General features: G+C 47.8%; 1 protein-coding gene, 1 long non-coding RNA gene and 1 other non-coding gene across 3 annotated transcripts; 1 reads left to right on the forward strand and 2 right to left on the reverse strand.

The window, feature by feature from the left end:
* Positions 1-2,884: 2,884 nt before the first annotated feature.
* On the reverse strand, positions 2,885-5,359 carry LOC141409734 (uncharacterized). Its single transcript, XR_012431698.1, has 2 exons — positions 5,168-5,359; positions 2,885-4,725 (listed from the first exon to the last, which is right to left on the reverse strand). It is a non-coding gene; the product is annotated as an uncharacterized lncRNA (long non-coding RNA).
* A 4,257-nt stretch (positions 5,360-9,616) lies between these two features.
* On the forward strand, positions 9,617-13,701 carry BTG2 (BTG anti-proliferation factor 2). Its single transcript, XM_005540488.3, has 2 exons — positions 9,617-9,846; positions 11,138-13,701. Exons 1-2 carry the CDS (start codon positions 9,705-9,707, stop codon positions 11,470-11,472), a joined length of 477 nt encoding a protein of 158 aa, XP_005540545.1. The 5' UTR covers positions 9,617-9,704; the 3' UTR covers positions 11,473-13,701.
* A 9,260-nt stretch (positions 13,702-22,961) lies between these two features.
* LOC123570855 (U6 spliceosomal RNA) lies at positions 22,962-23,065 on the reverse strand. The gene has a single exon (XR_006695073.2). It is a non-coding gene; the product is annotated as a U6 spliceosomal RNA (small nuclear RNA).
* Positions 23,066-23,607: the final 542 nt, after the last annotated feature.

Raw genomic sequence — 23,607 nt, forward strand, 5'->3', positions numbered from 1 at the left:
AGTACCTCTTCTTTAGACTCTTTCTCATATCCTCCTTTCTGAATCTGTCTTCCTCCACCCTTCAGCCCCTGCCCCCCGGGTGGTCTCTGGCTGTCACAGCTGTGATGCCAGCTTCCTGCTTGCCCCAGACACTCAGCCCCAGGAGGCCCAGCCCCATTACGGCTCTGCCAAAACAACATCTGGGGAAGCTCCAATAGGTCCAGGGCCTCTTCTCTTGTTTTTCGTCTGGAGATAAAGGGGATTTATCCTGGGCCCCTGGGAGTGAGGATGAGGAGGGTTTACAACATGTCTGTCTTCTAAATTTGGGAAAGAGGCAATAAATTCAGCTTCAGATCTGCTTCTGTCCCAAGTCCATGTGTTCCCCTGTGAGTTTCCGGCACTTTCAGTCACACCTTCTCCTATCATAGGAGAAGGCCTAGAGGGAGAAGGTGTGGGAGGTCACATTCTTGGGGGGACCTCCAGGACAACAGACTGTTAGCAGATCATTCCCATCCTTTTGCTCCTGATACACCGAGGGAGTCGCAGAAACAAAAACACATCACTAGGGACCTTTCCAGCCAAATATTGGTCTGGCCATCTGTCCACGTCTCCCCCCTCTCCCCAGCTCCCGCCTCATCCTCTCTTCACTCTCTCTCCTGTACCCCCAGCCATCCTTCTTGTCTTCACTCTTCCCTGACCACACAGCCAGGCTGGCAAAGGAGGGTGAGAAGTCCAGATCATTCCTCTTCCCACAGACACTAGTGGGTTAGTAGGGCACAGCAGCTGAGGAGCAACCCTCAGGGGAATACATGCCTTTGGGGGAGCAGATTCCTTCCCCAGATGGGGCCTGGCATGGAGTCAGCTTTAGTTATAAGCTTGATGAATTCCTAACAGTTTCCAGCCCCTCCCTCCCAGAAGCGGTAGAGTGGGCCTGTGTGGGCCAATGCGATGCAGAGTAGTGCAGGATAAAGAGGTGAGTTAGGGGAGCACACAGCCTGCATCCAGGACCCTGGAGGCCCTGTCCCTGCAAGACACGGAGACCACTCTGCAGTCGTCAAGGCAGTGGCTGGCCTCTGAGAGCAGAAGTGGCAGTTCCCTGGAGATTGTCTTTCTCTGCCCTGTCCAGCACTCTGGGTCTCATATCTCAGTTGCCAGGCCTCTCTCCTGGAACCCTGTGTTTGGTTGCCACCTCCAAGGCCCAGCCAAGCCTAACATCCTCACTCTCCCTCTTTGGATGCTGGTCACTGTCCGAAGGGCACATGTTCTCATCCCCATTCCACTGTGGGCGTGCTCTGTGCTAGTCTGACTCTCACCACCCTCCTTTCCAAACCCTTTCATTGAGCCCCCTTTGGGCCCAGAAAAGTCCCCTATATCCTCATCCCCTCCAAGCATTTTCTCCATCTCCTGGCATTCCCTCAAACGGGCTGTGTCAAGAGAAACCTGTTTTTCTGCCTTACCCAACACCCCTCAGGATGAGGCGGCAGGGACCAATGCTTTCTTGCTCTGTGTTAGCCTTTCCCTGCCGTCATTCCTCGTGCCTTTCTCCGAAGTTCATTTACCCCACTGTCTCATCATCATGGGCCCTCTTGGCCGCTGCGAGGCTCAGGGCCTTTCTCTGTACTCTAAATTCCTGCTGCCACCTGAGGAAATATCAACTTCTATGTGAGTAGCTGAACTCATCCTGCTCCTGGGCTCCGTGTGTCTCCAAGTGACCATCTCATGCACTCAGCCTCCAGCCCTCGCCCCCAGATAGACACCTGGAATGCTAACACCAACTCCCAAACCCACAACAGTCCACCGCTGGCTCCCAGGGGAACCCAATAAATATTCCTTGAGTAAGTAAATACATGAATAAAGCCAGGGTCACATGATGGGAGTCTGGCCTAATGGAAAGGGTCCTGGACTAGGTGGGAGATCTAGGTTCTAGTCCTAGCCTCGCCACTAGTAGCTGTGTGACTTTGGACATTTTTTTTTTCATCTCACAGCTTTCTTTTCTTCATCTGAAGAATTAAAATTTTTGTGTAGATGATTTCTGAAAAGCCTGCTTCTGACAGTTGGCAATTATGAGATATGGTTTGCTGAGCATCTGTAATATTTAGGTACTATGCTAGGTGCTTCCTATAAATTACCTCTCATATACCTAATAACTAAAGGCCAGGCGAGGTGGCTCACACTTGTAATCTAGCACTTTGGGAGGCTGAGGTGGGTGGATCACGAGGTCAGGAGTTCAAGACCAGCCTGGCCAAGATGGTGAAACCCCATCTCTACTTAAAATACAAAAATTAGCCAGGCGTGGTGGCAGGTGCCTGTAATCCCAGCTACTCGGGAGCCTGAGGCAGGAGAATCACTTGAACCCGGGTGGGCAGAGGTTGCAGTGAGCTGAGATCTCGCCATTGCACTCCAACCTGGGTGACAGAGTGAGACTTCGTCTCAAAAAAAAAAAAAAATATATATATATATATATATATAATATATACACACACACGTAGTTATATAAATATATACATATACACACACATAGTGAATATCTGATTCAGTAGTTTGAGGTGGGTGGGGTCCGGAATCTCAGGGAGAGGCTGCATGAACTGAATTTTTATCAGACTTCCCGGGTGATCTGAATGGGTATCCTAAGGCCCCTTGGTACGCAGCCATTTGAATGTCAGATGAGACATTTTTAATTAGTACTACAGGCAATGGGACGCTATTGAAGGTTTTTAAAGCAGAAAAAAGAAGGGTAATACTATGGAGAGAAAGAAAGAACTAAGAAACAAGGAAGAAGAGAGAGAAGTATCTTTGATCTGTTACATGTTGAGACTGAAACACCAGAAAAATGCTCCAAAGGTGTCCACCTGTCAATTGGAAAAAAAATGAATTGGAAGCTCTGTAATAAAGGTGAAATTAGAGATGACGATTTTGAGATTTATTCTTTATGAGGAGATGTAAATTCAAATACCTCCAGAATCAAGGCAGGTAATGTAAATGAGGATTAAGTATAATTAAAAAAAAACAAAACAGCATTCATCCTTACTAAATGGCAAGTACCACTTTGTCTCAGCAGGGATGCAGTAGGTAATGGTGGAGACTGTGGTGAGCTAGAGGACATACTCCCTGTCTTAGGGGCCAGTCATTGCCAAATAGAAGTGTGGGATCAGTGTTAACAGATCTTCTGGTTTTTACAGAGAAATTCTAGATGTTTTCATTTTGACACTTCCTAATTATTAAATGTTCACAACGAATTTTTTAAGTGCTTAAACACTACACAGACAAAACCATTTGTATCTATGTTCAGCTTTGCCTTGAGGGGTTCCAATTTGTGACTTCCGAGCTGCACAGATGGGATTCAGGAGAGAGAGTTGAGTGAATTGAGAAGAAATCCAGGGGCTGCACTGTGAAGAACCATGGCCCTCCCAAGCACCCAAGCTTGCCTGGCGGTGAGCCCGGGGCTTAGAGAGACCCTGGTGCTTTTGGCCACTGGGTGTTTGGTGAGCTCCCAAGTTGGTGGCAGCAAGTGAAGCCTGCACCTGCCACGGCTATTTCTGCTCATCAGCTGGAAATCATGTGGGTAGCCTCTGAGGTCCTGATACCTCCGGGGTTAGATGCCACCTTGGGGAGGGGCCTGCAGCCTTCACTCCACCACTCCGTGTAGTCACTTTCATCCCAAACTGTGAAGATGCTCTCTACCCAGGAGTGTCTGAGTCCTGGCTGGAGTGGGCATCTTGTTTAACACATCTTGGACACTTACTTTGTATCAGGACATTCTTCTGTTGTCTAATTTAAGTGCTTTTTGTACAATTTAATCTTTTTTTGCTTCTTCTATCTTCAGAACAAGTGGTGGAATGGGTTACTCTTTAGCTTCCACACTCTTCTTCAGCCTTCAGTAGGGTCTCAAAAAGCCCCAGGCTGGGCGCGGTGGCTCACGCCTGTAATCCTAGCACTTTGGGAGGCCAAGGAGGGCAGATCACAAGGTCAGGAGTTCAAGACCCGCCTGACCAACATGATGAAACCCTATCTCTACTAAAAATACAACAACAAAAAAAAATTAGCTGGGGTGGTGGTGTGCATCTGTAATCCCAGCTACTTGGGAGGCCGGAGACAGGAGAATCGTTTGAACCCGGAAGGCAGAAGTTGCAGTGAGCCAAGACCGCACCACTGCACTCCAGCCTGGGTGACAGAGCGAGACTCTGCCTCAAAAAAACAAAAAACAACAAAGTCCCATCTCAAAAAGTGTCCTCAGGGATGTAAAACTTGTTACCTGCAGATTAGAAAGCTGTTTGCTTACTGATGTGTTAGCAAGCCTTCCTTCAGTCTAGATGGGTAGTTTTCTGCTTACCCTCAACCCTAATCATCTTTGCATTATCTATTTCTGTCCCTACTCTCAGTTCATTCTGGGGTGGAGGAAGGGGTTCAAACCAGAAATATTAAAAATAGCTACCTTCCTGTAGTTCTCATTAGCAGGTTTTAGAGACAATGTCATTTTCTCCTCTTCTTAAATTCTCTTCTGATTCTAAAGAATGACTCCCAGACTGGCTGGCCTAGAACTGACCTTGAAAGGTTCAACTTTGTGAGAAACTGATAGTGAACCCCCAAAGATGTCCTGATCGTTACCCAATGATGCTTGCAAAGAGTTGTGATATATTTAGCAGTATTTCCACCCTGATTAGGAAGTGAGGAAGAGGCAGCTGGTCTTCCCCGGGTGATGTTTCTTATCAGCTCTGGTCAGCACAGTCAAGTTGTCACCAATGAGGTCTGTTAAGAGGAAAGATCAAATTAGTATTTGCACCAGCTATACTCAGACATACTCCACCAAAATGTACACTCTATCATAACATTTCACAAGACGTCCTTCTTCAACAGATACCATTGTATGTGCTTATTAACATAGCGAACACATATCCATATTCCCTGCTACCCACACACATCAGAGCCCAAGTGCAATCTAAGTATGTATGCTCACTCAAATATATATACTAATAACTCCCTAACCACACTGACACACACACACAGACCAACAAAAAATACACTCTGCATGGTGTAGAAATGACCTGATGTTATCCTCCTAGAATATCTCAGCCCAGCCTCTGCCTGCCTCACTCAACCTCAGGTTTCTACCTGTGCTCAGAAAATTGAGGCAACCAAGCCAAGTCCCCACAGGCCCAACAGGGCTCTGGGAAAGACAGAAATTACTTACAAAGATCCAGTTGCTTCTGAGCTGGAAATGGAGAGCAGGGCTGCATGCTAACCCCACAAACAGCGCCAGCACAGAGGCCTGAGGAGTGGGACCCACTTCTGAATGGGAATATGGTCTGAAGAGAGCAAGTGGGCCACTCCTGAGTGGGTCACACAGGTGGGCCATCCAAGTAGGCGAGGTGAGCAACCAGGACTAGAGGAATCAATAGGTCTGAGGTCAAATGGGACAGAAGTTCTGGTCCAGATGAGGCATAAATGAAGTCCACCCTCACTTCTACCACCCCATTCCCCCTCTTCAGTGGGTGAAGTCACTGGTCAGCACATGTCAACATTTAAAGTTCAAAATTCAACCCAAGACCCTTGGGTGGAAGTGGAGGGAGGGAGAGAAGAATGAGGAGGAAGAGGAGGAGGAGGAAGGGCAGGAATGGAGAAAGAGAAGCAGGAAGGACAGGTGGGGAGGGAGAGGCGACCCATTCTCCTTATCTTGCTGCTCAAACAGCACCTTGATTATACCAAGGAATGGGAAGCAACAGGCAACATGCAAAGAAAAAAAGCAGGGGTGACAGCTTGACTTTTAGAGCTTCTAAGGATTCTAGTCCTAGCAATTTAAGAGCAGTTTCAGGAAATTTCAAAAACAATTGGGACTACTATAATGTATTTGTTCAGAAATTGATTGAGAACCTAAATCCAGAGTTGAGTACAATTACACCGTATGCATATGTATATTTTTAATTAATTATTTTTTATGTTTTGAGATGGATTCTCACTCTGTTGCCCAGGATGGAGTGCAGTGTCGTGATCTCGGCTCACTGCAAACTCTGCCTCCTGGGTTCAACCGATTCTGCTGCCTGAGCCTCTGGAGTAGGCTTTACCAGCGCCCGCCACCACACCCAGCTAATTTATTATTATTATTATTATTATTATTATTACTTATTTTTAGCAGAGACTGGGTTTCGCCATGTTGGCCAGGCTGGTCTCAAACTCCTGTCCTCAAATGATCAGTCTGCCTCAGCCTCCCAAAGTCCTGGGATTACAGGCATGAGCTACCACACCCGGCTACGCTGTATATTGACTTGGGAACTTTGAATGTGAGATAAATTAAGCTTCCTCTCCCTAGGCTTGTGTATAGAAAGAAAAGAGGAGAGTCTGGGCACAATGGCTCACACCTGTAATCCCAGCACTTTGGGAAGCCGAGGTGGGTGGATCACGAGGTCAAGAGATCGAGATCATCCTGGCCAATATGATAAAACCCCACCTCTACTAAAAATACAAAAATAGCTGGGCATGGTGGCACATGCTTGTAGTCCCAGCTACTTGGGAGGCTAAGGCAGGAGAATTGCTTGAACCCGGGAGGCGGAGGTTGCAGTGAGCTGAGATCAGGCCACTGCACTCCAGCCTGATGACAGAGCGAGATCCCATCTAAAAAAAAAAAAAAAAAGAAAAAAAAAGAAAAAGAAAAGAGGAGAAAGCGGGGGCACTGCCTTCTGGTATTTATGGATCATCTCTGCCCTACACAAAGTTCACAAACTAATCACCAATGAGGAGGCCAAGACACACCCCGGGTAACGGTGGAGACAAAGGGTTCCAGCCTCCCGGCTCCTGTCCCATTCACTACATCATCTGCAATGACAGCTCTGTAGGACGGCGGCCCATGCAACAGCAGCAGAAGGGCACCACAGTCTAATGAAAAGGTCCCATACTTGAAGTCAGAAAATTTGGTCCCAGTCCTGGTTCTCTTGAGAATTCACTGTGTGGCCTGGTGAGTGACAGAAAAATCTACATAAGGACAGAATTCTATTTTCTAAAGCAAAAAACAGGTGAGGGGCTACCACAATATTTTTTTCAGCAGTGCAGTTGCAAGAGATGTTAGGCATCTCCTACGACTCACCCCTGTCACAGACATACCCAGGAAGATGGTTGGTGTTTTCAGATTTAGGTGCTGAATGACCCTATATAGCTGTCTATATCTTGACCTATTTCCCTGACTTCCTTAGTGGTTGACCTTGGTCAGTTCTGGCCTTGCTGACACCTGGTCTGTATGGTTTGGTATATCTTTAAGTTAACTTGTTTCCAGGGTCAGCCCTGTTTCCTGTAACAAATAATTCTTTCCCCTCAGTGAGGAGAAGTAATGGCCTCATCTGGCCTGATCCAGCGTTTGGGGAGAAGCCAGTGAAAGAGGCCGTCTAAGAGATACGTTTAATGCCAAAATATTAGAATTTGGGGTCGTTTTGATTTGTTATATGAAGCAGTAGAGCAGCATATTTGAATTCTGAATTGTCCCAGAAATGTGGGACATGTGAGCATAGTAACCTGTTTTCAAGTAACTTGCAAACTGTGGTTGAGTCTCTAAAAAGATCACTAACAATGCCAAATGATAGATTGTGAATGCCCAGTGAATGGTATGGATGACTAACTCAGCCTCGAGAGAATGGTCAGCATAGGCTTTCAAGGTGGAAGACCAATATTACACTGTACCTTCAGCAGTGTGAGAGATTGAGGTGGGGGTGGGGCGTGGTAGAGACAATGATGTATGCAGGAGATAAGGACATAAGCCACGGAGCAGCAAGGTCATGCATGTTCAGGCATGCATGGAATGGGGACCACGTTACAGGGCAGAGATGGGGATCATGGGCAAACTGTTGAGGGATCCAGGCTGTAGATTCGCTGTGATACTTAGAGGGCAGTGAGAAGAGTGACCCTGGAACACAAAGTAGCAGAAACCTAAAAAGGTAGATGGGGCTAAATTATGAAGGGTCTTAAACATTAGGCAAAGGAGTCTGGACTGGAATTAGTAGACCAATCTGGGAGGGGATGTTTCGGAATGACCTGATCAAGAGAAGAGCTAGGGAATTAAGTATTTTACCAAGGGAACTCCACTAACAGTGGGAAGGGTGGCCTGGGGATGGGACTGGATGGAATCCACTGCAACCATCTAGACAGAAAGAAGCAACCGATTTGGGGACTGGATCTGGGGAGCAAAGTACAAGGAGAGGCTGACCTTTCTGTACAGAGTGACTGGGAAATGATGGTATGGCTGACAGAAATGGAGATCAAGAGGGAGCTAGCTTTGGAGAAGACAATGGGCTTCCGCTCACATTGAGGTGGTGGCTGGACATCTGAGGGAGAGGACAGAGCTGGTGGGAACAGAAGCAGGATGGAAAGACAGGAGGACAGACTGTGCAGATGAGAAAAGTCACTGTAAAACAGTAAACATCAAGGCAGACTACATGCATAGGACCTCTCCAAGGAAAGGCAGCCTAGAGAAAAGGGAGGAGGACTGAGGAGACATAGTGTGGGGAACGGGGCAGGAAGGGATCCAGGGCCAGCACAGCCAGGCAGTGGGGTGGAGAAGCCTGGGGCATAAGGAAAAAGGACAGGGACACTGCTTCCAGAAGGTGGTCAGAGGGCTCAGAGTTCAAGGAAAATAGGAATTTACAGAGGCCATTGGGTTTGAGTCACCTTACAAACACTGGGCATCTGTATGCCAGACCCTGGGCCAGGCTTCGGGGTGTTGGGTAGAAGTTATCCCCATTCGGAAGGCATCCACCGAGTACCTGTGATGGTGGCGGTCCCTGAGTGTGGAAGAGGGAGACTGAGGCCGGATTCTTTCTCGAGAAGGTCCAATCCACAATAAGGAAGGAAGACGGCTGGGGAAGGAGGGAGTGGACGGAAAAATATGTACAGTTGAGAGCAGACTACTAATTCAAAAAAATTAGCACTTAAGGAAAGTGAGAACTAGAAAAATAAGTTAAGAAGACAAAAGTCTTGCAACACACCCCCTACCCCTATCCACCATAAAACTTAGACTTGAATGTTTCTCAGCAAGAGAAAAGGCATTGCTGCAGAACGGAACTTGTTGTGGGAGGTGGGATTACTACGGAAATAAGCAGAAGACAGCCTCCCTTTCCAAAGAGCCAAGAGGAACCCATTTCATCTAGTTAAGAGACGAGGCAAAGAGGTAAAATGGTGACAACACGTCCTGGTGAGTGGTTCTGACCGTGTATGGTTGGAAAATGCTGTGGGAATCCGAAAGGGGAACCACCTGGGAACGGTTCTGGGAAGCCTTCTGGTGGTGTCACCGAAGGCTTCTCGGAGGAGGTGGCCTCTAACCCGAGCCTTAAAAATGGGAGGAGAGGCGAGGCCGGGGCCTGCCCGGCGCGGAGTACTCGGGAGCCTCCTCCCCGAGCCTCGCTTTCTCCTCTCGTCTCGCTCAGCTCAGCCGGGCGCAGGTTCCTAGCACTGACGTCAGCGAGCGATGACCTCAGCGCCGCCAAGGCTGCGAGGGCGGGGGCTGGGGTGGCGGGGGCGGGGAAGAGCGCCGGAGCGCGGGGCGGGGCGGGGCGGGCCCGAGCCCCGCCCCCATCCGTTGGCCGCGGCCAATGAGCGCCGCCACCGGTTGTCCCCACCTCCCTGGACCTCCTGAAAAAGGGGGCCCGGGGAAAGTCCGGGCAGAGCCCGAGCAGCGGCCAGGGCAGCGCTGGCTTGTGGACCCGTACTTCCCACCCGAGACCTCTCACTGAGCCCGAGCCGCGCGCGACATGAGCCACGGGAAGGGAACCGACATGCTCCCGGAGATCGCCGCCGCCGTAGGCTTCCTCTCCAGCCTCCTGAGGACCCGGGGCTGCGTGAGCGAGCAGCGGCTTAAGGTCTTCAGCGGGGCGCTCCAGGAGGCACTCACAGGTGAGCGCGTGCCGAGGGGCCTGGCGCCACCGGGGGTCGGCCCCCTTCCTGCCAGGGCCGTCTTTCCTTTACTCCTGCGGCAGGGTCACCCACAGGAGCAGCTTTGGGACTCGGTGGCCCTCCTCCGACCCCCGGGGCGGCCCGCAGTCCCCAGTTTCCTGGGTCTTCCTCCCCAACCCTGTGCTCGGGTCTCGGCCCGTGGCTGTTCTGATGGGGCGCGCCCCTCCACGCTCTCGGAGGCGCAAACCCTGGTCCTGGAGTGCCAGCCCGAGTCCCCAGCTTATGTCCCGGTCTCATTACGGGCTCGTCTCCCTCGCTGGACCCTCGAGATCTTAAGACCCTCGATGGATGTTGTTGCGGGCCGCCCGGTCGGCCGAGGGGTCCCGATGAGGGAAGAAGGTGCAGTCGAGCCTTTTCAACAACTCGGAGTCCCAGTGCCGTTCTTCCTGCCGGTCGGGGTGCGCTGTGCCTGGGGCAGTCCACTGGTTGCTGACTCGCTTCAAGTTGGAATTTGGGCCCCCTTTGTGTTCTCTTTGGTTCCCCTTAGCCATCTGCCACCTATTGTGGTAGGGAGGAGAGCCTGGTAGCTGGTGACCCTGCCCTGCTGGCCTTCGAGTTGGGAGGTGAAGAGATAAGCAGCCCGCTCGCTGGCTGGGGAGAGACCTCTCTCCCAGCTGTTTCTAGCTGGTTGCTGTCAGTTTGGGGAAGCGATAGCCATCTCGGAACGCACCCACACAGACCCTGCCTTCTGAGAAAAACAGATGTTTCATCAAAACAACCCAGTTTTCACTCCCTTGGGCACTGCTAAGGAAGGTTCCCTGACTCTTCTGAAGGAAGCAGAGGGAACACAGGGTGGGAGGCCCAATTACTTGCTGTGGACCCAACAATGTTGGCAGCCTTCCTGGCCCTGAAACTTCAGCTCACAGGTCTCCAGAGGCCCTGCCTGGACATGCCAGCCCCAGTCACACCCTTCCCTCCTGAAACTGGGGGTGTGCCAAAAGCAATACACTGGCCACTGGAGAGTACCCCAGAGCTCTGGAATCCCCTCCCAACATACACACACACACACACACACACACACACGTTCTGGAAGCAGGAAAGCAGATCTCTCCCGCTTCCATAAAATTTTCTCTGCTAAGTGGCAAGAGGGTCCTGGAACTCAGAGGAATCCACCTCCCTTACTTAAAGGGCCCCTTCCTCTCCTGTTCCTTGACCCTCCTCCCTGCTCTGTGGTAGTATCCATGGCCCAGCTGCTCTAACCAGGGCATCTCCCCCCGTCCTGTCTCCACAGAGCACTACAAACACCACTGGTTTCCTGAAAAGCCGTCCAAGGGCTCGGGCTACCGCTGCATTCGCATCAACCACAAGATGGACCCCATCATCAGCAGGGTGGCCAGCCAGATCGGACTCAGCCAGCCCCAGCTGCACCAGCTGCTGCCCAGCGAGCTGACCCTGTGGGTGGACCCCTATGAGGTGTCCTACCGCATTGGGGAGGACGGCTCCATCTGCGTCTTGTACGAGGAGGCCCCAGTGGCCGCCTCCTGTGGGCTCCTCACCTGCAAGAACCAAGTGCTGCTGGGCCGGAGCAGCCCCTCCAAGAACTACGTGATGGCGGTCTCCAGCTAGACCCCTCCGCCCCCGCCCTGGGCGCCGCCGTGCTCATGCTGCCGTGACAACAGGCCACCACATACCTCAACCTGGGGAACTGTATTTTTAAATGAAGAGCTATTTATATATATATTATTTTTTTTTTTTAAGAAAAGAGGAGGAAAAAAACCAAAAGATTTTTTTTAAGAAAAAAAATCCTTCAAGGGAGCTGCTTGGAAGTGGCCTCCCCAGGTGCCTTTGGAGAGAACTGTTGTGTGTGCTTGAGTCTGTGAGCCAGTGTCTGCCTATAGGAGGGGGAGCTGTTAGGGGGTAGACCTAGCCAAGGTGAAGTGGGAGACGTTTGGCTAGCGCCCCAGGAAGATGGGAGAGGGAGCGAGCAAGATTAGCAACTGTGAACAGAGAGGTTGGGATTTGCCCTGGGGGAGGAAGAGAGGCCAAGTTCAGAACTCTCTGTCTCCCCCAGCCAGACACCTGCATCCCTGGCTCCTCTATTACTCAGGGGCATTCATGCCTAGACTTAAATAATACTATGTTATCTTTTTTTTTTCCTTTTTCTTTTTAATTATACTTTATATTTCTTTTAATTTTCTAATGAGGTCCTGGGCAGAGAGTGAAAAGGCCTCTCCTGATTCCTACTGTCCTAAGCAGCTTTTCTTGAAATCATGACTTGTTTCTAATTCTACCCTCAGGGGCCTATAGATGTTGCTCTCCAGCCAGGAATCTAAAGCTTTGGGGGTTTTTGTTTTGTTTTGTTTTGTTTCTGAGGGGGGAGGAGGGAACTGGAAGTTACTGGGGTTAGGATGGGAGGGAACTCTGCACAAAACCTTTGCTTTGCTAGTGCTGCTTTGTGTGTATGTGTGGCAAATAATTTGGGGGTGATTTGCAATGGAATTTTGGGACCCAAAGAGTATCCACTGGGGATGTTTTTTGGCCAAACTCTTCTTTTTGGAACCACATGGAAGTCTTGTTGCTGCTGCCATGATCCCTTTGAGAGGTGGCTCAAAAGCTACAGGGAACTCCAGGTCCTCTATTACTGCCTTCTTTTCAAAAGCACAACTCTCCTCTCACCCTCTCCTCCCTCTTCCCTTCCAGTCGGGCCGTGGAGCTACCCTATTTTCTAGGACAAGAGTTCTCAGTCACTGTGCAATATGCCCCCTGGGTCCCAGGAGGGTCTGGAGGAAAACTGGCTCTCGGAACCTCCTGATGCCCTGGTGGGCTTAGGGAACCATCTCTCCTGCTCTCCTTGGGATGATGGCTGGCTGGTCAGCCTTGCATGTATTCCTTGGCTGAATGGGAGAGTGCCCCATGTTCTGCAAGACTACTTGGTATTCTTGCAGGGCCGACACTAAATAAAAGCCAAACCTTGGGCACTGTTTTTTCTCCCTGGTGCTCAGAGCATCTGTGGGAAAGGTTGCTGTCTCTCTCAGTACAATCCAAATTTGTCGTAGACTTGTGCAATATTTACTGTTGTGGGTTGGAGAAAAGTGGAAAGCTACACTGGGAAGAAACTCCCTTCCTTCAATTTCTCAGTGACATGGATGAGGGGTCCTCAAAAGACCTCAAGTTTCCCAAACCGAATCACCTGAAGAAGGACAGGGCTAGGGCATTTGGCCAGGATGGCCACCCTCCTGCTGTTGCCCCTTAGTGAGGAATCTTCCCCCACTTCCTCTACCCCCAGGTTCCCCTCCCCACAGCCAGTCCCCTTTCCTGGATTTCTTAACTGCTCAATTTTGACTCAAAGGTGCTATTTACCAAACACTCTCCCTACCCATTCCTGCCAGCTCTGCCTCCTTTTCAACTCTCCACATTTTGTATTGCCTTCCCAGACCCTGCTTCCAGTCTTTATTGCTTTAAAGTTCACTTTGGGCCCACAGACCCAAGAGCTAATTTTCTGGCTTGTGGGTTGAAACAAAGCTGTGAATCACTGCAGGCTGTGTTCTTGCATCTTGTCTGCAAACAGGTCCCTGCCTTTTTAGAAGCAGCCCCATGGTCTCATGCTTAATCTTGTCTCTCTTCTCTTCTTGATGATGTTCACTTTAAAAACAACGAAACCCCCGAGCTGGACTGTTGAGCAGACCTGTCTCTCCTATTAAGTAAAAATAAATAATAGTAGCATGTTTGTAAGCTATTCTGACAGAAAAGACAAAGGTTACTAATTGTATGATAGTGTTTTTATATGGAAGAATGTACAGCTTATGGACAAATGTACACCTTTTTGTTACTTTAATAAAAATGTAGCAGGATAAACTTGTGTGGCGTAGAGAAGATAAAATTCTCACATTGTACATTTGCGTTTCCCTTTCAGATCCAAATCCTTTCTTTGCGTTTAATAGTATTTCTCCTCAGTTGCACTCAATCTACAGCATGTGGGTGGCATAAAAGAAAAATCTGGTTGTATGGCTGGGCCATTTCCAAGCATCCCCTCTTCCCTGGAAAGTAGCTCGTTACTTCCCTGTTTTTGTTGTTTTTTTTGTTTTTTTTTTGTGTGTGTGTGTGTGTGTGTGTGTGTTTATTTTTTGTTTTTGTTTTGTTTTTGAGACAGGGTCTCGTTCTGTCGCTCAGGCTGGAGTGCAGTGGTGCAATCTCAGCTCATTGCAACCTCTGCCTCCTGGGCTCAGATAATTCTCCCACCTCTGCCTCTTGAGTAGCTGAGACTGCAGGCATGTGCCACCACACCTGGCTGATTTTTGTAATTTTTGTAGGGACGGGGTTTTGCCATGTTGCCCAGGCTGGTCTCAAACTCCTGAGCTCAAGTGGTCCCCCTGCCTTCGCCTCCCAAAGTGCTGGGATTACAGGCGTGAGCCACCATGCCCAGCCTACTTCCACCTTTAATGAGGATTCTAATTTCCCTGTGAAGATGCTAGAAGTAACAGGGTTCTAGTCTGAACATTCCCTAGTCTAGTCAGATCTCCATCTTATGCATCTTGTTTTTTTGTTTTTGACAGTCCTTCATTTCATTCATTCATTCAGTCAGTCATTCATTTAGCAAGCATGTATTGTCAGTAAGTGCTAGGCACTGAACATATTAAAAATGATTAAGACAGAGCCTGTCTCAATAATCAGGGTTTGGTAAGCAGCAGGTAATGAACTCCTTCCCAGGCTAAGGCAGGATTGTTGGCAATTCCCAGTAAAGGTGCTCTTGTCATCTCTGGGGCTGCCATTTGCTACCCACCATACTTGTCTTGTTAGACAAGAGCAGCTAGTCCTCAGGATCTATGCACTGGAGCTGAATGCCAATGCTGCAGGTTAGCCAAAGAGCAGCTACTTCTGACAGCAAACACTGGAGTGAGAGCCAAAAGTTTGTGACCAATTTATAACTCCCTTTGGCTACATGCAAGGAAATAACAGTTTTTATCCTCCCTGACTTTTGAGTTCTTTCCATGAGATTTTTGACACAAGCCGAGTTTCCCACTGAGGGCAAGTACATTCCCGACCTGGTCTAGTTTTTTCTTGGCTGTAGGTGAGCTGTATTTATTTATTTATTTGTTTATTTATTTATTTGAGATGGAGTCTCGCTCGCTCTTGTCGCCTAGGCTGGAGTGCAGTGGTATGATCTTGGCTCACTGCAACCTCCGCCTTCCGGGTTCAAGCGATTGTCCTGCCTCAGCCTCTGGAGTAGCTGGGATTACAGGTGCCCGCCACCATGCCTGGCTAATTTTTGTACTTTTAGTATAAGAGACAGGGTTTCACCATGTTAGCCAGGATGGTCTCGAACTCCTGATCTGAGGTGATCCGCCCGCCTTGGCCTCCCAAAGTGCTGGGATTACAGATGTGAGTCACTGCACCGGGCAGTGACCTGTATTTAAACTAAATTTTACACATGTTGCTTCATATAAAATGACAACTCCCCCAACTTCATTTCATACCTCCATGACCTTTATCAACAAGCATATAGTTTTCTCTAGGTGTGCTATGTTGGAGGTAGCCCAGGGAGACTGTGTGTGCTATGCCTGTATTGAGTGAGGAGGGTAGGGGAGCCAGGGATGGGGTTAGGGGAGGCCAGGTCATTTGTATCATAAATAGAATTTGGTTAAATTCATTGTATCAAGGGGTTGTTAATTGAAAGGAGTAGTCCCACTTTTATTTGTAGCTTCTGAAATAAATGTCTTAGACACTTGCTTGAAAGGACCTACTTTTTTGGATGTAAGGACAGGGTTAGTGTTGAGAGATTTTTGCCCACCCTCTTTTGAGCGTTTGCTACAAAGTCAGCATCTATCTTCCTGATTCCTAAAAAGCCTTGCTCATGAAGAATATTTCCTTGTTTAGTGGAAAGCCTGAAATTCAGGGAAGGTTGGAGACTGAGAGGACCCTTCACCCACTTCTGTCTCTTCAAGTCAGGGGAGCCACAGCACGGCAGATTCGCCTTGGGGCCAGTCTCGGCTCTTGCTAAACTAGTAGTTCCTCAATTTACGTGAGAGCATTCTGTGATCAAGCAATGTGTTTTCTTTTTAGATATGAACCAATTTCAGTAAAACTGGAGCACACCCCTTGGCTACCTGGGGGTACAGGGGCTCTGGCCTGAAATTGCTTGAAGAGTTGCAGTTCGTGGCTTTCATGTGTTCAGGGACTAGGCACTGGTTGGTCTGTTCTGCTTCCATCTTCTCCACTTGGTAAGCAGTGCCAGCTTGGGAGACCTGTGGTCAGTCAGCTGTTTTTGAATGATAATGCACCTCCCCAGAGAGTGCAGACAAGGCTCTGCACACTGCAGATTAAGAGCCCATCCTGGATCCTGATAAGGAGTTCTGGGTGGGGGAGTCCTTGGTGCTGCAACAAACAAGTCCCAGGAGGAAGAAACCCACTTCTGTAGGCCTGACTCCTGTAAGGAGCCTTTGGTAAGGAAGGTGAGGACTCCGGTGTCCTGGCCCAACAAAGATTGGTGCAACAGAAAGAGTTCTGGACTGGGAGGAAGAATGTATGGGTTGTGGTCCTGGTACTTCCTACTTAGCTGTGTGAGTTTGGACAAGTTCCTCAGCTTTTCTGTCTAAAAAATTAGGGGGTTGGCTGGGTGCAGTGGCTCATGCCTGTAATCCCAGCAGTTTGGGAGGCCGAGGCGGATGGATCACTTGAGGCCAAGAGTTCAAGACCAGCCTGGCCAACATGGCGAAACCCCATCTCTACTCTAAATACAAAAATTCGTCAGGTGTGGTGGCGTGTGCCTGTAGTTCCAGCTACTCAGGAGGCTGAGGCAGGAGAATCACTTGAACCTGGGAGGCAGAGGTTGCAGTAGCCGAGATTGAGTCACTGCACTCCAGCCTGGGCGACAAAGCAAGACTCTATCTCAAAAAAAAAAAAAAAAAAAAAAAAAAAAGCTGGGAGCAGTGGCTTACGCTTGTATTCACAGCATTTTGGGAGGCCAAGGCAGGCGAATCACAAGGTCAAGAGTTCGAGACCAGCCTGGCCAATATGGTGAAACCCCGTCTCTACTAAAAATACAAAAAGTTAGCTGAGTATAGTGGCAGGCACCTGTAATTCCAGCTACTTGGGAGGCTGAGGCAGGAGAATTGCTTGAACCTGGGAGGCCGAGGTTGCAGTGAGCCGAGATTGCACCACTGTACTCAATCCAGCCTGGGCAACAGAGTCATATTCCGTCTAAAAAAAAAAAAAATTAGAGCTTTGGATTAAATGACCTATGTTCTTTTCTTTGGCTATTTATTTATTTATTTCTTGAGACAAGGTTTCACTCTGTTGCCCAGGCTGGAGTACAGTGGTATGATCACAGCTCACTGCATCCTCCATCTTCTAGTCTCAGGTGATACCCCTGCCTCAGCTTCCCGAGTAGCTGGGACTACAGGTGTGGGCTAATTTTTTGTTATTTTTTTTAGAGATGGGGTCTTGCTATATTGCCCGGGCCAGTCTCAAACTCCTGGCCTCGAGCAATCCTCCTGTCTCAGCTTCCCAAACTGCTGGGATTACGGTTCTCACCCAGTCTTTTTCAGCTTTTGATTCTAAATCATCCCTTCCCGTTATACTGCCAATCACTGGGGGGCAAATTAGCATCATTATTGTCATTACTATCAGTTAGTTGAACTGAAAGGTAATTTGGGCTGCGAAGTACAGTAATTAATAACTTTTTGCTTGGGTCAGACTCTTGCCTGATAAGGTTTCAGTTTGCAAACACCGTGAAGCAGTACTACAAAGAGGTTAGGAGCTCAGGCTCTGATGTTAGGCTGCCTAGGGAGGTTTAATCTCAGCTGTACCACCCACCTATTCACTGTGCAACCTGGTGGCTAGTGACTTCAACCAGGCCTCAATTTCCCCGAATATAACCCACTTCAAAATGTTGTTACGAAGATTAAATGAGATCCATAAGCTACTTATAATTGTCCTGGCACATTTAAGTACTCAACGAAAAGAGAATACTTGTTCTTTCTTTTTTTTTTTTTGAAACAGAGTTTCATTCTTGTTGCCCAGGCTGGAGTGCAATGGAATGATCTCCAGTCACTGCAACCTCTGCCACCTTGGTTCCAGAGATTCTCCTGCCTCACATGGGCAATGACTTCATGACTAAAACACCAAAAGCAATGGCAACAAAAGCCAAACTTGACAAATGGGATCTAATTAAACTAAAGAGCTTCTGCACAGTGAAAGAAATTACCATCAGAGTGAACAGGCAACCTACAGAATGGGAGAAGAGTTTTGCAATCTACCCATCTGACAAAGGGCTAATATCCAGAATCTACAAAGAACTTAAACAAATTTGCAAGAAAAAATCAACCCCATTAAAAAGCGGGCAAAGGATATGAACAGACACTTCTCAAAAGAAGACATTTATGCAGCCAACAGACACATGAAAAAATGCTCATCATCACTGGTCATCAGAGACATGCAAACCAAAACCACAATGAGATACCATCTCACGAATGGTGATCATTAAAAAGTCAGGAAACAACAGATGCTGGAGAGGATGTGGAGAAGTAGGAATGCTTTTACACTATTGGTGGGAGTGTAAATTAGTTCAACCATTGTGGAAGACAATGTGGCGATTCCTCAAGGATCTAGAACTAGAAATACCATTTGACCCAGCCATCCCATTACTGGGTATATATCCAAAGGATTATAAATCCTGCTACTATAAAGACACATGCACACGTATGTTTATTGCAGCACTGTTCACAATAGCAAAGACTTGGAACCAACCTAAATGTCCATCAATGATAGACTGGATTAAGAAAATGTGGCACATATACATCATGGAATACTATGCAGCCATAAAAAAGGATGAATTCATGTCCTTTGCAGAGACATGGATGAAGCTGGAAACCATCATTCTCAGCAAACTTGTTTTTTTGGACAGAAAATCAAACACCGCATGTTCTCACTCATAGGTGGGAATTGAACAACGAGATCACTTGGACACAGGGTGGGGAACAACACACACTGGGGCCTGTCGGGCGGTGGGGGACTGGGGGAGGGATAGCATTTAGGAGAAATACCTAATGTAAAAGATGAGTTGATGGGTGCAGCAAACCAACGTGGCACATGTATACCTATGTAACAAACCTGCACGTTGTGCACATGTACCCTAGAACTTAAAGTATAATAATAAAAAACCTAAAAAAAAAAAAAAAGAAAAAAAAGAAAATAGATTTTCCTGCCTCAGCCTCCTGAATAGCTGGGATTACAGGTGCTGCAACTATGCCCAGCTAATTTTTATATTTTAAGTAGAGATGGGGTTTCACCATGTTGGCCAGGCTGGAATCCAACTCCTGACCTCAAGTAATCCACCCACCTCAGCCTCCCAAGGTGCTAGGATTACAGGTATGAGCCACCATGCCCAGCCTGAGAATAGTTGCTCTAAATAGAAATTCACATCTTCTTAAAGATTCTGAAGAGGGTTCTAAAATGAAAGGTACTAAAATGAAGAAGAACACTCTGGCATACTGCTAACTAGAAGGAAATCATTATTAAAATCATAGCACCTACTAGTACCTTCAAGAATGGCTACAGCTGACTGGGTGCGGTGGCTCACGCCTGTAATCCTAGCACTTTGGGAGACTGAGGCTGACGGCTCACGAGGTCAGGAGGTCGAGACCAGCCTGACCAACACTGTAAAACCCCGTCTCTACTGAAAATACAAAAATTAGCTGGATGGTGGCACGCACCTGTAATCCCAGCTACTCAGGAGGCTGAAGCAGGAGAATCACTTGGACCTGGGAGGCGGAGGCTGCAGTGAGCTGAGACCGCCCCAGTGCACTCCAGCCTGGACGACAGAGCGAGACTCCGTCTCAAAAAAAAAAAAAAAAAAAAAAAAAAGAATGGCTACAGATAACACCATCCGAGGAGCAGCCTGTGGCCTCTTCCCTACAAAGATGATTTTCAATCCTTTGTTTAAAAACATGCACAGGGCTGGGCATGGTGACTCAGGCCTGTAATCCCAGCACTTTGGGATGCTGAAGAGGGTGGCTCACAAGCTCAGGAGTTTGAGACCAGCCTGGCCAAAATGGCGAAACCCCGTCTCTACTAAAAATACAAAAATTAGCCGGGCGTGGTGGCGCATGCCTATAATCCCAGCTACTCAGGAGGCTGAGGCAGGAGAATTGCTTGAACCCAGGAAGGTGGAGGTTGCGGTGAGCTGAGATCGTACCACTGCACTCCAGCCTGGGTGACAGAGCAAGACTCCATCTCAAAAAAACAAACAAACAAACAAACAAAAAAACCGTAAAAAGAAAAATTAAAACAAAACAAAACAAAAACATGCACAGGCCAGGCATGGTGACTCATGCCTATAATCCCAACATTTTGGGAGGCCATGGCAGGTAGATCACTTGAGCCCAGGAGTTTGAGACCAACCTGGGCAACATAGTGAGACCACATCTCTACATGAATAAATAAATAAATAAATAAATAAATAAATAAATAAATAAAATAAAATAAAATAAAACAAAACATGCACAGCCCAGGCTGTGGCAAAGAAAATATGCACAATCCAAAAGCCCTTTCTAGGGTCATATGTAGCCCACAGTAGGGACTCTAAAAGTACCTGCTGAATTAATGATTGATAACTGAATGAACTCATGTTTGACTTCTGTCATTCTTGTAGAAATGTACAGTATCCTTGCAAGGCATCTGACGTCATTGGTGGGCCACAGGGCAACTTTGATCCATTGGCTCCACTGGTCTGCTTGTGGATTAATACCAAACTGAGCTATGTGCTCGTTTACACACAAAGTGGGTGGGGAAAGTTTTCTAGTAGCAGCTTTACTTACCTCCACTCGGCCCGACTGTGGAGTACACCACAGGTTCTCCCTTCCCAGAAGAGAAATAAATGGGGAAGCTGAGAAGGGCAAGCCTGAGCTCTCTGGCTTTCTCTCCACACCACTTCTTTGGCAAGAAAAATGTTTGAGCTCAGTCTAAGAGGCTACCAGGGCCCTGGATAAGGATCTTATACAAACGAGTGTGCCCTGGATATGCAGCCAATCCATTCCCCTGATGTGAGCCTAGATCTCTGGGCCTCAGCAGCTCCAAGCCATTTTGTTCCCAGTGGTTCTTCCATTCTCCACCCTCATTCCTATAAACAAGAATGACCCTTGATTCAACTCTTGTCCAGTAAACTGCAGAGGTTGCCTGGGGCACATCAGATAAGAAGAGGTAATAGCTGGGTGAGTTTGGAGCAAGAGCTGCTTTACTTAACATGACCATCAGGGAAGGGCCATTTAAAATTTGATGGGCACGGGAGTGAGGGTGGAACCAGGCAGCAGATAAGTGAGGCTGGCTGGACAAAAGCCAGGGTAAACTTGAGGCGTGAGCTCAAACCTTGTCTGAAAAGAGCCCCTGTTCCTTAACTCCAGTCCACTGCAATCATGAGAGGCCAGTCATGAGGCCAGTGATTTCAGAGATTGTAATTTTCAAGAGCAGCCTGAAATGTAGATGTTTATTTGACATCTCCCTAAACTCTAATGATGGCAACTAATTTTTTGAAAGTGTTAAATGCTGTTTTTTTAAAGTACATATCTGCGTGTGCTCCCAACTTGTGGCCTGTGATGTACCTGGGGCCACCTGGGAATGGGATATAGGGGTTTTCAACCCTACTCCCCAAGCTAGGAGTGAATCTCTGCGTTGGGGACCTCAGTGGAAGGTTGTCCCTACGGCCACAATCTCTAGGAAGGAGCATTCTGGCATGTTCCTGATAGAAATGAGGGCACACAAGGGGCCTCTTCACCCATAAAATTAGACAAAAAGCAGCTCTCTCCACTTTCAACTGGTGGTACCCATTAAACTTGCGCTTGGGACTGCAGCCTCCAGGCCTTTGCTCAAGGAATGCCCTGTCCCCTTCCTATCCACCTACTTTAGCCAGGTTCATTCACGTTTTCAAGTTCACACTTTCCCAGTGTTCACTGTTCACTGTTCGCACTTTCAAGTTCACATTTTTCAGTGACATCTCCCCTTCACAGACTGGGCTATGCGGCCTTCCCTTGAGTTCCCATGATGTTCAGTTTTATAACCCTGAATATATAGCCAGAATGTAGTCCAGAGACCTTGCCTGAACAGTGTACTAGTGAATACTGGTTGAACAAATGAATGTCAAAGTTGCCAAGAGTGGAGGCTAGTGGATGATAGGAATTTAGATTAGGGGTGGAAGAAAAAAAATTAAGCCCATTCACCTATTTTGAGCTGGGACTCACTAGGAACCTGTGATTGCACCTTAAGAAAACTTGGTCCTCTGAATCTTGCAGGCTTTTAGGTCTTTAAGCACCTCTCAGTGAAATGTAAATGTCACTTGGATGTGGGTGTTCACACTTTAAATCATAATGTGGGAGAGCCTTCGTTATCAATTAACTCCCTAAGTGGATTTACCCAAAAGGTAACCACCTGGAGAGAAGAAAGCTGGGCTGACGCCAGGAAAGGACTCTGGCCTCGGCGGCAGGAGAGGGAGAATGGATTCCACAGCTACTAAACGCTGATTCTATCCAAAGAAATCCTTCCCAATCTCTACTTTGGAGGCTGACTGGGGGCTGATGGAACTGGCACTGGGGTAGGAGCTGTTAGGAAATAGGGGGCCTAGCTTCAGGGCTGACAATAACTTGTAATAGAAGTCTTCGATATCTTGAACAAGTCCCTTTAGCACTCTGAGCCTCAGTTTGCATTTTGTTTCCTTCCTTCCTTCCTTCCTTCCTTCCTTCCTTCCTTCCTTCCTTCCTTCCTTCCTTCCTTCCTTCCTTCCTTTGAAAGTGTTTAGTTTATAAATCATCTCATGAAAAATCCACAATGACTGCAGATAACATCATTGCACCACCTTTTCTCCTTCGTAAGCCTCAGTTTTCCCATCTGTAAAATGAGTCACTTGTGCTAAATGATCTCTTACCATTCTATTTTCGTTTCCACATGGAACAGAAAAAAAAAATCTATTTCTTCTGTTCTATTTCCTGCCAGCACATAACCCAGGTCTTGTCCTCTGTTAAACAATCATATAATAGCCCCCTGCCCTCCTTGCCCTACCACCGGACTGACCATCATCCTAGGACAACACAAACTCTATTTTCTTTTTTCTCCCAATTTTTTTAATTTATAAAAATATGGAATGCTTCACAAATTTGTGTGTCATCCTTGCGCAGGAGCCATGCTAATCTCCGTATTGTTCCAATTTTAGTATATGTGCTGCCGAAGCGAGCATGCAAACTCTATTTTCATCATGCCATTCCCTTCCTGCTGACTTTCTTTGCCATTCTGTATCCCTAAGATGGGAATCCTAGGGCTCTTTCAGTCTTTCCAACCCCAAACTCCTTGTGCAGCAGCCCAACCAGCCAGAACCCCTTACCAAATTGTCTCCTGCTCACCTTTCCTTGCAGCTCTGCCGACATCTGCAAGTTTCTGTACTCTGCCAATTGACATGGCACAAATCACTTTCTTCTAGGATGTGAGCAGTACTGTGTGCTGAACACTCACTATTGCCAGGGACTCTGCCTGGTGCCTTACACACAGTATCTCTAATGCAGTCTCTGAGATCTTATGACCTCAGATTCACAGATGAAGAAAGCAAGACACCAGTAACTAGAAGAGGGAAGTGGTGGAAATGGGTTTAAAACCTACGTGCGCCTGTCTCCAGCATCGATGCTGTTTTCCTTTACCACTGCCTCTTCAGGATGCCTTCCCTGAATAATTCCACTTGTCCTCTATATACGTTCTTACCTCAGGGATTTCCAGCATTCATGCATA

This window comes from Macaca fascicularis, chromosome 1, assembly GCF_037993035.2.
Source record: "Macaca fascicularis isolate 582-1 chromosome 1, T2T-MFA8v1.1".
NCBI lineage: Eukaryota > Metazoa > Chordata > Mammalia > Primates > Cercopithecidae > Macaca > Macaca fascicularis.

Excerpts from the sequence above, each read along its gene's own strand:
- BTG2 (XM_005540488.3), top strand. The coding sequence starts at position 9,705 with ATGAGCCACGGGAAGGGAACCGACATGCTCCCGGAGATCGCCGCCGCC. Across the intron at positions 9,847-11,137 it reads GCTCCAGGAGGCACTCACAG|AGCACTACAAACACCACTGG; the intron begins GTGAGCGCGTGC and ends CTGTCTCCACAG.